Source organism: Silurus aristotelis (assembly GCF_946808225.1).
Source record: "Silurus aristotelis genome assembly, chromosome: 28".
In the NCBI taxonomy this organism is placed as follows: domain Eukaryota; kingdom Metazoa; phylum Chordata; class Actinopteri; order Siluriformes; family Siluridae; genus Silurus; species Silurus aristotelis.
The window spans coordinates 6,559,634-6,573,456 of NC_139601.1; the positions used below are offsets into that span (position 1 = coordinate 6,559,634).

The 13,823-nt window shown below is 41.1% G+C and overlaps 1 protein-coding gene across 7 annotated transcripts in view; it reads left to right on the top strand.

Annotated features, from left to right (window-relative positions):
- The window catches only part of foxp4 (forkhead box P4), a 128,762-nt gene that overhangs the window by 82,634 nt on the left and 32,305 nt on the right, over nt 1–13,823 (top strand). For 3 of the 7 annotated variants that reach the window (XM_083534116.1, XM_083534117.1, XM_083534115.1), the window contains exons 6-9: nt 3,127–3,216; nt 5,573–5,720; nt 10,145–10,349; nt 12,058–12,156. In XM_083534116.1, coding sequence (XP_083390242.1) covers nt 3,127–3,216; nt 5,573–5,720; nt 10,145–10,349; nt 12,058–12,156 — 542 coding nt within the window. The remainder of the gene's footprint in view (nt 1–3,126; nt 3,217–5,572; nt 5,721–10,144; nt 10,350–12,057; nt 12,157–13,823) is intronic. The other 4 variants (XM_083534118.1, XM_083534119.1, XM_083534120.1 and 1 more) reach the window with 2 other exon arrangements.

Genomic DNA, 13,823 nt, shown 5'->3' on the forward strand with positions numbered 1-13,823 from the left:
GAAGAAGATAATTTTTTTGTCATTTTTCGGATGCGAATATTAGTCGGGATTTGACAGGCTTTAAGCGTTTTCTCAGGACGTCATGGTTCATAACATTTGTTCTAAGAGAAGTTTCAGAGGTGTGGGTGGAGTGTTTTGTTTGGTCAACTCTGCACTGGGAGGAAAAACAATTACAAAAGCGTAAAAGAATTTTGGTCTTTTTTTTTTTTCGGTGTGTGTGTGTGTGTGTGTGTGTGTGTGTGTGTGTGTGTGTGTGGGTGTGTACAATCAACAATAACTTTAGACAGGAAGGGCCAGAAAATCAGAAGTCCATATAGGCTTAATAACTCTGAGCCTAACTCTTTAGCCTTGGTTAGCAGAGCAGCAAAAAGTGCAGTAACACAATGTGCTGAAAAACTGTTTGTAGAAGAGGAGAAGGAAGAGAGAGTGAGAGAGAGAGAGAGAGAGAGAGAGAGAGAGAGAGAGAGAATGAGAATGAGAACGAGTGAGGATCAAGTTCTTGAGATAATGGCAAAGATGGATTAAGACCTGTTAGATGCAGCCCATGTGTTGAGACTGATGAAACATATGCATGGCAAATACACAACAAGGTATCTTAGGACAAACAAACGATGGATGTTAGAAATGTACACGTGACAGTGACACATGCACACACATTGGAAACCAGGTTTTTTTTCTCCCCCTGTATATCTCTGGGTTTCTCAGGATAAGTTTTGAATGAATGCACACTGGGGTTAGGGTTTGTGTGTGTGTGTGTGTGTGTGTGTGTGTGTTGAGTGTGTGTGTTGAGTGTGTGTGTTGAGTGTGCAGAGGGCACCACACGGAGAAGAGTGGTGCCCGTGCTTGACTAAACGAGAGGTGCTCAAGCGAGAAAGTGTGAAAAAACGAAAGCAACTCCTCCAGGCAACTTCAGAACCCCAAACTGGTCATTTGAGTGCTGTGAAAGCTCAGGGGTATATTTATCAAGAGTAGCTAATCCCACTTGGAGTTTTTATGTTTTCAGAAATAAGCAAGGTTTTTTTTTTTTTTCTTTTTTACTTTTATAAGAATTCAGAAAGATTTTACTTCAGAAATGTTCACAATGTCTTTTTTTATTTTTATTTTTTTTTCGGAATATCTGAAAATCTCTTCGGAAATCCAAAAATCTTGATCAGAAATCCAATTGGATTAGTTGTATCTTATAAGAACCCATTAGCAGTAGGGATTCTGAACATCTTCTGAAAAATATGTCATGTTAGCTTGGGTTCTCAGTACCTCTGGCAGGTTAGCTCTTGTTAGTTAGCATTTATGGAAATAACTTAAGAACGTCTCTCAGAAATCTCCACTTAGCTCGTTAGCTTGTATGACTTACAGTAGTTCGAACCCAGTTAGCATAGGATTACATTCAGGTAATCTTCCTTTTAGAATTACTATTAGCATAGCATATATTAGCTAGCCCGAACCCTTTCACAGTGAAGATTCTGAAGTAATATATAAATTATTAATATATAATATATAAAGTTTTCAAAATATATAAATAATACAAAAATCCTCAAAAAATTTTGTCAGGTTAAAGTTAATCAGTGATCTGGCTAGAAAGAGGAGTGAACTGTGAATAAATATAAGAAAAAACATCATTTAAAACACCTTGTCGGGTTAGCATGTTTATCTGGGTGAGTATTCAAATTATTTTTTTAGATCAAAAGTACTAAATATTCTTTCGGAAATCCTGTTACACAACCTGTCACATTAGCAGTGAGTGTTTAGAATCGAATAAATAAACATAAAAAAAAAAAGGCATACATTACATTACAAAGCGCACGTAATCCTCTTATAGACCTTCACTCATATAAATACCTAGCACTGTTCAGTACTTCTACAGCACACACAGACATTCATCTTCTCTGCACAATGCACGAGTATAAATAGTAGATTATAATCATATGAGTCTTGTGCCTTTCTTTAAGCTTTGCATAGATGCATCAAAGAACAAAAAACGACTGTCAAAAAGTTCTGACAGGGCCACTTAAAACTCTAGACTTGAAAATGCATTTAAAAAAAATAATAAAAAATGAATAGCGGCCTGAAGTCCGCTCTCTGTCTCAGCAAAGCAAGCTGTAATTGCTTGTCAGGGTAGCGGCATGCGCATGAGGTGAGAGATCGAGTGCGAGACAGTTACCACTCACGTTTGTCAATTCTTGTATTTGAAACTTTTTTTTTCTTGCCTGGTTCTTTGGTTCTCTCTCTCTCTCTCTTGCTCGCTCACTCACTCCCTGTCTGTCTGACTGTATATGTGTATGTGCGCGTGTGCGCATTTGACGCTCAGGCCACAGAGTCAGCCCGGAGTCAGCCTAATGAAGTGGGCCTGTCAGTCGTAGCTGGCGTGCCCAAACTCTGCTTGATGTGCTCATAAATCAAGCTGACAGGCGCGCTCCTCCGCTAGCTTTGGCCACTCGAGTGCATCTAATGTAAACAGTGCGCAGACACAATGTGTTAAAGAACTCGAACCGTGTCCCAGGAGACCGAGCCAGAGAGAAGGGGAAAAAAAAAACAGAGGGAGGAGGATATGGACAGAGAGATGAAGGGGGGTGGATGGACAGAGTAGGAGTGAAAAAAGAAAAGGAAAAAAAAAAACACGGACCACAGATTCAGGGGAGTCAGAAAGCTGTGTGTTTCTACTAATTCCTACCAGCACGTTTTGTTTTTCCTGTCATTTTGTCTGACCTTGTTTCCATTTTGCTCTTCAGATGCGAAACAGGTGTAACGTCTGAGAGTGGCGCTGAGATACGACGAATGAGAAAAAAAAAAAAGCATGATCCAAATGATGACCAGTTGCTCAATGCTGCTGAAAAAATGTGCTTATGGGAAATAAATGATAATGAATTTAGACTCTTATTCATCACTTATACTAGAAGCAGGAGTCTCATTGGCATCGCAGTGCTGAAATTGTACTCTGATTATACTCTTAATTCTATTTTTATTACAGGGTTCAAGTGTTCCGTTTTCTGTTTCGTTAATGTTGATGATGATGATGATGATGCTTTCTGATTCAGAGCTAAATCGTTTACATAGAAGGAAATAATACCATAGTGTGTTTAAGCTGCCGATTTATGGTTATCTCCGTTAACAACTGCTTTATCTCTTTAGCAGCTTCCATTGAGCACTTATCAGTCAATAAACCAACAACAAGGAATATCAAGACAAGATTTCGAAGTCTTTAGGACAACCGTTTGCAAGGTAATTAAAAAGTGGATCTCTAAGCCACTATAAACGACTGAAGGGAAAATAAAAGTTAGAGGAAAGTTAGAGGAAAGTTTCTTTTTTTTTCTTTTTTCTTTTTTTAGAATCACTAATTGTGTAGTTCTTGTTTCTTTTAAATTAATCAGTTTTTCATATTATTAGGGTGTACAAACTTTTACATCCAACATATTGCATATATACAACTGTTGCATTTATACATAAATCCCACATGCTTAAAAAAAAAAAAAAAACTGTATGTAGCCCACCTTCCCGTAACGCAGCGAATAGGGCTGCGACGCTCCATAATCCAGACATGATCTGGAGCTAATGACATACAATCCGAAAGTGATGTGTAGTTAATAGCGAAGTATCCCAACGTGCAGCCTGAATGTGATCCGTGGCTAATAGCAAGACCCGGTCCGAATGTAATCTAAGGCTAATAACGCACAATCTGCCTGTGATCTGTGGCTAATAGCACAGGATCCGTGCACAATCTGCAATCTATTAGCCATGGATTTGTTCAAAGTCTCAGACTGAGTGCAGTAGTGTTTTGGCTCGTTTTAGCCCTGCTTAATAAACTTCACCCAACTAGTCTGGGGTTGTTGTTTTTTTTTTTTCCCTTCCCCCTCATGACTCCCTTCCTCAGTGCATGTTATTTATTTATTTCTCTCTTTTTTTTTTTAATCCCTCTCCACTGTTCTCCTTGTTCTCGGTTATCTGGCATGTAATAAGGTCCATCTTGCATTGGGGGGACATCAAAAAGTGTCTCGTTGGAAAAGCTGTTCAGGAAAGAGGACATTTATCACGGCGACACTACCTGGCGTTATCAGCACATACCATGTAGTTTGTGGTGCTCACCCTTACCCCTGGACACACACACACACACACACACACACACACACACACACACACACACACACACACACACACACACTTACTATCCATTCTTGTAAGGACCTTTTACGGACATTATTACTAATGCAGCTAAGTCATTCTATAATTAGCCTTAAACTCTGTAACTAGGAATATATATATATATATATATATATATATATATATATATATATATATATATATATATATATATATATATATATATATATATCTATACTTAGATTTTTACCAAATTTTTTTTTGTTTGTTTTGACATAAAAGTTTTATTTTATTTAATTTTTTAAAGAGAAAAGAAATGATTTCCAAAAAAGCTTATACACATTTGTCTTGACTTCACAAATCCCACATCTGCACTTCTCAATGCCAGAGATAGATAGATCTGTGTGTGTGTGTTTGTGTTTGTGTGTGTGTGTGTGTGTGTGTGTGTGTGTATAGTCTAGCTCTGACTTTAGAGATCAGAGATGCTTCAAATAAACAGCCTGAGTGCTTTTGATGAAGCCGAGAAGCCGTGATCTCCTCCTGTCTTTTCCAGCCCTTATGTCATAGCTCTGATAACGAATGGTAAAACGCTCTGCTTTCTTTTTCCTCTTCTCTTCTCTTCTCTTCTCTTCTCTTCTCTTCTCTTCTCTTCTCTTCTCTTCTCTTCTCATTTTTTTTTCTTCTCTTTTCTCCTCCCCTTGTTTTTCTCTCATCTACTATCCTTTCTCCTCTCCTCTCCACTTTTCTCCTATCCTCGAATTTTTCTCATTTCCTCTCCTCTTTTCTCCTCTATTCTTTTCTTTTTTTATCATCTCCTCTCCTTTTCTCTCCTCTCCTTACTTTTCTCATTCTATGTGGAGTGTTGAGGCTTATTTCTATTTCAGTAAAATATGGCCTTTTCCATTAATGGATTGAAACTTCCTTAAAGACTCCTTAAAGACTGGAGCGAGTTTGTTCGAATGCGTGGCGAAAGTGGAAACGTGCCTTATTGCAAAAACGTCAGACATCTGATGTCGCGTAATTTGGCACCGTGCGCAACAACACACGCAGATGTCGTTTGTCATTGTTTATTGACGTGTTAATTTGCGTAGCGCCCGCATTCTTACAGATTGCTACACATGCTGCTCTGACTGCGGCTTTGTGTGCATGTGTGTGCGTGTGCTGCCAGACCACATGGTGTACTCACGCCCGCATCTACTATTATCTTCCAACGACTCTAAACATACTTTGACTCAAAGAAACGCACAATCCTGCTCTTTTAGCCACTCGTTCGATTTCCATCACTTCAGGAAGTGTGATGATGACCGAAGGGGAAAATCTTTCTATTCCAGGATGTGTCTTATCTAAACACGAGGTTTGCAGGCTTATAAAAGCAAATGAGTGTCCCTCCCATCCTCTTTGCCACTCTTCTTTTTTTTTTTTTTCCATTGTTCCCCTTCATATTTCTGATTGTTTCGAATGTTTCTATTTCTCTCTCCAGCAGCAACAGTTGGGCAGCAAACAGCTGGCTTTCCAGCAGCAGCTGATCCAGATGCAGCAGCTGCAGCAGCAGCACATTCTTAACCTTCAGAGGCAAGGCCTTGTTGGAATCCAGCCTGGCCAAGTCCCTATCCAGGGCCTGCAGCAAGGTACACCCCCTCCACCGACTTTCTTTTAACACTATAATAGAGTCATCTTGACACCAGAAATCATTCTGCTCATTGTTAGAATTAGAAGAGCATCCCCGCGAACTTGTTTGATGATGGCTTTGACTTATAAGTTTTGACATTAGACATCCTGATTGAAATCATAGACTTAAGAAAAATGATGAAAAATCAATTATTCGGGTTCCACTGCCTAGGTGAACGTTTGGTTCAGTTTGATTCTGAGAATGGGGTATCATCTGCATGCGTTTTTTCAAGTCCTACACGTCCCTGTGGATTTCCTCAGAGTTTTCCAGTTTCCTCACGCCTCCCAAAAACATGTCAGCAGGTGGTAGTGGATTGGAAACTCTAAATTGTCCCCCACAGGTTTTAATTCCTTTGTCTGTATGGTGACCTGTGAAGGACTGGCATCCGATCTTGCCAGATAAAAAACCCCAAATAGAATAAAGGATAACAGAACGCTTGGCCTCATACTGTATAATACATACATGTAATGCATATAATGTAAATAGTATATATATATATATATATATATATATATATATATATATATATATATATATATATATATAGACAATTCGATATAATACTATTTTTCAAAACTACTTGAAGCTTAACACTGTCTTCTAAGCGATTATCTGATTATTATCACATGTATTATGGAAAAAAAAACATTTTGGGTTGGGGAATTAAAGAAGCAAATGACAGACTTATTGGTTGTTCTTTTAGACTTGCGGTTACAGGAATAATGGATGTTTTGCAGTGCATTTCATTTCAATGTAAAAAGCCTAAAATAAAAAAAAAAGCAAAATGGAAATCTAAAAAAAAAAACCACGGATGATAGATAGCAGTGTTGTTAACTGTTGAAACTCAAAAAAGCCAAGTTCTGGTACAGTGTAGAGAAATATGCATTGGCAGTTATATAGACTCACTCTACAGAAATGAATATGATACTTTTATATTGTATTACAGTTAATAAAAGTGGGCAATAAATTAATTAAATAATGAATCAGTACATTAATTCACTCATTCGTTATAAATGTAATTAATTCAATATAATGATGAAATAATACAAGAAACAAGACATAATGCAGGACGTAATCAGCCGAGGTATAGCAACAGTTTCAAAGGAAATTTGACAAAAAACTTTACACAAAACTCACATGCGAGTGTACAGTGGCAGTTTTTTTTTGTACACGTTTCACGGTACACTTTGCTTTAATAGGAAACGTCTGAAAACTTTTTGTCATAGAGATCTTCAAGTCGTATCCCTGTAATTCCCTGGTCCAGGTGGTCGGTCTTAAAAGCTCACCTCCCAAATCTTTGGGATGCCACACACTCCTTCCTCTAGAAATGATTATGAAAACAAAGACCCCATGCCACACACACCACACTCACCAGGCCAGGAGTAACACCAGGCAGGCTACATATTGTGTATTCTGTGTATTCTTAGCCTTGCACTCTACCAGATGGTCAGTGCAAACCCAGGCTGGCCAAACCCTATGTAGAATTTGACCCTTTGCTGTAAACACATGTATAGCACTGAGCATTAACACACACACACACACACACACACACACACACACACACACACACACACACACACACAGCTGACCTCCTGCCATAAACATGAACGTGCGCAGTGCTGAACGCTAATAACGCCAGCCATAAAACAGGGCCTCTCACTCTAATCGTCTCAGTCTATTAGCCTGAGATGGATGACATCAAACCACCCCGCCGTGTCCCCCCACCGACCAACCTGCCCCCCTTCGGAGCAAACCGCAATCACAGACATGCTCTCGAGCCACATATGAAGCTTGTTAACTTAATCAGCTTGTAAAAAAAAGATAAAAAGACATGCGTGATTGTTGGTTGGGGAAAGCAGTCATTTGGATAATAGGTAAATATGCCACAAAATTTTCTAGTCTCTGTGGAGAATTGTGCGTGTGTCTAGAAGCAGCCAGAGGAAATGATATATTTTTATTTTCACTTAGCCTCATCAAGCCTCCTGTCTAATAACACACACACCACATTCGAAAAAAAGGAGGCTTCACAGTAAAAAAAAGGGACTCCAAAAGGGACCCACTTTACTGCGCTTGACTTTCATTCCTTCTCTTTGCCCTTGACACCGCTGAATATTTATATAACTTGATATATAAAGACGCAGCCCTGAGTGGCTCAGTAGCGCACACAATGGAGCAGAATAACACACACACTAACCCGAATAGTGGACAGATGGAGAGGTCAAACCCAACAGATCTTATGACCAGCAGCAAGCTTTCGCCCCTTAGTCATGCTCACCTCTCACGCTGACATCATCGGCAGGAACAATCAAATCGAGGTCTCCGACCACAACACGCGGAATTCCCCAGCAATCCCTCCCTGATAAGAGGCCTTCTATCAAAAGCAAGCAGCCAACTGTGTACATTGTTCCTGCTGCTCTTGCTTGGCCCCATTAAAAAGGATTTTGCCTCTGGTCCATGGGTGGCAGAGACACCCGGCATTGGACTTGTTTTTTTTTTTTGTTTTTAACCAGAAGCTGTCAACTTTCAACAAGAGATATTTTGACAATATTTGACTGTGCCATAAATTTCCAACAGAGTGCTTTGCTGAAATGTTTTCTTCACCTCATTCCTCACATTCAGGCTGTCTAAATTGTTCTTAGCTGGAGGCGGGGTATAAAACCTGACCGGATCTCAATAGGTCATTTAAAATCTTTTCCAAGTGGACGAAAATACAGTCAGTCATCCAGTGCCTAGACACCACCGCTGGCGCCCAACTGCGTGTATTAGAAGCAAGAGCCATTATAATAAGAATGAAAAAACCCTGCAAGTATGACATATTGAAGTCTTCTTATTGTCATAAGAAAGCAAAACACTACCATATGCTACTCTTTCAGGGAAATTTCTCGAATTGCATGGGCTTCTCTTGGGTGCTTAGCTCGCTGGTCTCGCAGTGAAAGTGTGTGTGTGTGTGTGTGTGTGTGTGTGTGTGTGTGTGTGTGTGTGTGTGTGTGTGTGTGTGTGTGCTCGTGTTTGTTTGAGGAGGTGTGGCTGTGGACATTTAGGGAAAGTGCTGAAGTCTAGCCACAGAGGAAATGCCCCACCTGGCCCTTCGTGCATGTGTGTTTCGGGGAGAAAGTGAGAAACAAAAACACTTCACTGTAGGTAGACCATTCCGTCTGCGCCCAGATCTGCTCCAACACTCTGGCTGTTCTTTCGTTTGGTACAACTGCCAGTTCTCTCTTGGCCCTCGCCTCTGGTTATCGCTCGCTACATGTTCTGTTCACGATTTTCAGAACTCCTCTGTGCCCCCGCAAGTTGCCTCCCCCCCCCCCAAACCCCAGTCCCCTTCCCCTTCCCCTCCATCCTGAAAGACCGAGCAAACAACAGGCCAGAGCTGCAAGTGCGGCCGTCCATCATTGGCTTTATTTTGGCGCGGCCTGAGACAGGAATGCCGATGCACCAGACATAATATTTGGATTGCTATTAAGTTTCTGCCATATGTGATAGCGTTGCAGGCTGTGGGCTTTCAGGAACAGCTTGAGCCAGAAATGCTATTGTGTGTGTGTATGTGTGTGTGTATGATAGAATCGACTCCCCCCCTTCCTTTCCTCCTCCTGTCTTTCTTCACTCGCCCCCAATCTGCTTCACCAACCTCCTTCTCCGTTAGAAAGAGAAAAGGAAAGGAAGGAAAACTACTCAAAGGGTTTTCAAAAGGGGGCTGTAAAAACCAGAGCCTAGAGAGTCCAATGACGAGATTAGGACCGACACTGACAAGTTGGTCGAGACAGCCATAATTACAAATAGGGACGGCCTGGAGAATTGTGGAAATGGTTGAAAACTAACAAAAACATGGTGAAATTGGCCATCCAGTGGGCCTCCTCGCTTCTTTTTTTTTTTGTCGCCCTCCCAGGATGTTAACAAGTCCCTGGCGTTTTCGGGTTTGCCACACTAATGTTAACATGCTGCCAGGCTTTGTGATGTACCAGCAAAGAGAAGCCCCGTGCCAACTGGCACTTGTTCAAGGCAGAGAGACCAGGAGGGGAGGGGACAGGGAGGGGACGGGGGTGATAAAAAGAAGAGGTGTCTTGATCACTCATGACAGAGGCACTCGGAGTGGCTCACACACCTGTGGCTGTTACATCTCAGTGGTACAGAAGCCATTGCTGAAATGAAAATAATTATAATGTTGTTCTGTACATTGTGGAATCATTGGATGTTTTAAAAATCATTTAGGAAATATTTTCCAAGGCCAGCTTACTGATCCATAATAAAAAAAGTTCTCGAGACAAATTGCTTTCCAAATTTTAGCTCATTGCTGGTTAGATTCGATGCATGGTGTGGTCATTTGAGACTATTTTTATTTTTAACTAAGCTCTCTCTGTCTCTCTTTCGGTCTCCGTACAGCCATGTGTCCCACGGACCTGCAGCAGCTGTGGAAGGACGTGGCGAGCGTGCAGAACGCAGACGAACCCATCAAGCACGAGGGACTCGACCTGAGCACCAACAGCTCCAACACTACCTCATACACGGCCTCCAAAGTCTCACCTCAGATCCCCCATCATCCTTTGTCAAATGGACAGAACTCCATGCACACTCCAAAGAGAGACAGGTGAGTTAAAGACTTGTAAAAGAGTGTAACAGTATACTGGGATTGGGCCGTCATCATGGCATTGTTGTCCATGGAACCTTTAAAAACAAAGGGTTATTGAAATTTTGTATTATTATTTGTAAAAAAATGACCACAATATATGAAATGCAACAAATGAGGCAACATGCACAAATGAGGAACATCAGCATTAATACTATGGTTATACTATCAAATAATTAAATCTAAAGTATAAACACCTTCGATATCATGGTGAAATTTAGAGCCTGGTGTTCAGTGAACATATGTTGATGTGATGCGTGATACGGTAATTAATAGAGAAATACCTTCGTTCTGTTGAATGTTCGTGCGTGTGTGTGTGTGTGTGTGTGTGTGTGTGTGTGTGTGTGTGTGTGTGTGTGTGTGTGTGAAACATTAATTAGGGTTTATTTTTTATAGCTAATGTGGTTAATTAATTTAGAAAAAACATTTATTTAAGCATTAAAAGCGTAAATATTTGATGCGGATAGAACCTTTGAAACAGGGATATATTTAGGGATGTGTGATTAGTAGAATTGTTTTGGTTGGCAGAGTTGTTCTATTTTATGATGCAAACTTTCAATATGAGTTATGTTGGAACATCTAAAACATGTTCTCCAAGAAAGTTCAGCAGAGCATAGCATAACTGCATGATAATAAGAGCTTAGCTAGGTGCGTAGAGCTAGCATGTGGCTCTCCAGGTAGCATCTGTTTAGCTAGCGTGCATCTCTCTAGTTAGCATCCAGCTTTCTAGATAAAAACAGAATGAAATGAAACACATCGTGTCTTCAGCTGAAAGTAGTATTTATTTATTTTTTTATGTCAAAAGGACGTGTGTCATTGAGTCCTTTAAAATAAGGTGCGTTAATGTATAATATGGATTGTGTGAGAAATCCTATTAATGTTATACATATTTCAGTACAAGCATCGTTTTTGACCCTGACTATTAGCCTTTGTGTGTGTGTGTGCGTGTGCGTGCGTGCGTGCGTGCGTGCGTGTGTGCGTGCGTGTGTGTGTGTGTGTGTGTGTGTGTGTGTGTGTGTGTGTGTGTGTGTTGAGAGGCTGAAATATTATCCAAATAGAAGTTTGAACAAAAAAAAATGATGAGGGGGTAATAAAAGCACATCTGGAGTGTGATATGAATAGCACAGTTGAAGCACGTCCTGTGAGTACGTGGCACGCTGGCGAAAGGGTCTGTATCCTATAAGTGTGTGTTTTGTTTGCTTCGTTCTAATATTTCATAGTCGGTGCTGTCAGGGTCTTAGTTGATGTGCTGGTGTAAATATGCTCCGGGTTAACCTCATATTTGATGCGAGAGCGAGTGCGTCTATGCGTGGCGTGTCCATAACGCCGCTTACACCCCTGTGCTAGTTTAGCCATGTGTGTGTGTGTGTGTGTGTGTGTGTGTGTGTGTGTGTGTGTGTGTGTGTTTAAACTATGTATGTATGTGTATTGTGCATAAATGTGCAGTTGTTTAAATCTAATGAGACTAAGGTGTGATGGTAAGTAGTAACCGAGGAAGACAGGTTGGGGAAGATACATTGTGCGTGTGTGCGTGTGTGTGCGTGTGTGTGCGTGTGTGTGCGTGTGTGTGTGTGTGTGTGTGTGTGTGTGTGTGTGTGTGTGTGTGTGTGTGTGTGTGTGTGTGTGTGGCCACTCAATCATGTTCTGATCGATTCTTTTCATTTTTAAGAGCAAGACTCTTTGAGTGGATCTCGTCCTTCACTAAGGGGGAGTCCAGTGACGAGCATCTCACCCCTTATTCCAAAGGCACTCCACTACAGAGTTCCCAGTAAGTACACACACACACACACACACACACACACATGCACACTTGCCATATTAAATGAGTTTGGATGAGATGGTGTGTATTTACCTTGTTTCATGGGTGTTCTAACCTTTTCCGTTCCTCTCTCATATACACACACCCACACATACACACCGTGCGTGCGTATACTCACACACGCTCACACACCGAGCAGAAGAAAAACAGTGCGGCAGGACTAATGCATGGCGCATGTGGACCGTGTGGTTGCCAGTAGTTTGTAATGTCTGGAGTCAGAGCAGCTTCTGAATTGAGTGGCCTCTCCACTGCCAACACATCTGACAGAAGAGAAGAAGCATGTGTGCGTGCGTGCGTGTGTGTGTCTGTGTGTGTACGCGACGTGTGTACGCTTTCCACATCAGGAGATCCTCATCTGCAAGCAAGCTGCTTCGCGTTAAACGCCATTCTGATGTGGATTCGGGACGAGTTGCCCAGTCCCCCGAAAAACACCGCAAACTTCCCCTCCTCTTCATGCTTAGCAGAAATCAGGCGCATGACGGAGGATCCTGCGGTCCGGGGCTTCTGCGCTACATGCTAGAATGTGGCTATGAGCCAGACCTAAAATGAAAGATGGATAGACGTGGCTGGAAAGATGAGAGAAGAGAAAAAAAGAGAGCGAGAGAGAGAGCACGAACTAATCTGCTGTGGGTCTTTACAGAAGCCAGACCAGAAGACCCGATCCACCCACAACAAACACAATGGCAGTGTCTCAAACTAAACAAGCATTCGGTGGGCTCCCTACCATCCCCCCCTTTTCCCTAGGTTCTGTTTGCTCTTCAAAACCAATCTGAAGCTGTGTATATACAGTATACGTGATTTACAATTTTTGAACATTTCGAAAAGCTGAGAGCAAAGTACAGCGCATGCGGAAAATATTCACAGCGCTTCACTTTTTCATTTTTTTTTGTTACAGCATTATTCCAAAATGTATTCAATTCATTATTTTCCACAAAACTGCAAATGTATTAAACATAAAAAAACTAACAAAAAAAAATCACATGCACGTAAGTATTTTCAGCCTTTGATATGACACTCAAAATTTATCTCAGGTGCATCCTGTTTCTACTGATCATCTTTAAGATGTTTCTACAACTTGATTGTGTGGTAAATTCAGTTGATTGGACATGATTTGGAAAGGCACACACATGTCTAAATAAGGTCCCACAGTTAACAGTGCATGTCAGAGCACAAACCAAGCTATGAAGTCCAAAAAATAGTCTGTAGACCTCAGAGACAGGATTGTATCGAGGCACAGATCCGAGGAAGGGAATATAAAAATCTCTGCAGCATTGGTCTTAATGAGCATAGTGGCTTCCATCATTCTTAAATGAAAGAAATTTAGAACCACCAAGAACTCGATGGTCACTCTGAAAGAGCTCCAGTGTTTTTCTGTAAACAGAGGAGAACCTTCTAGAAGGTAGAGTAAACTCCTCAGTAAAAGGCACATGACAGCCCTCCTGCAGTTTGCCAAAAGTCCCCTGAAGGACTCTTAGACCACGAGAAACAAAGCTTAAACTCTTTGGCCTGAATGCCAAGCGTTGTGTCTTGATACCATCAATACCATACCATCCCTACAGAAAAAGCATGGTAGTGGCAGCATCATGCTGTTGGGATGTTTTTCAGGGGCAGGAACT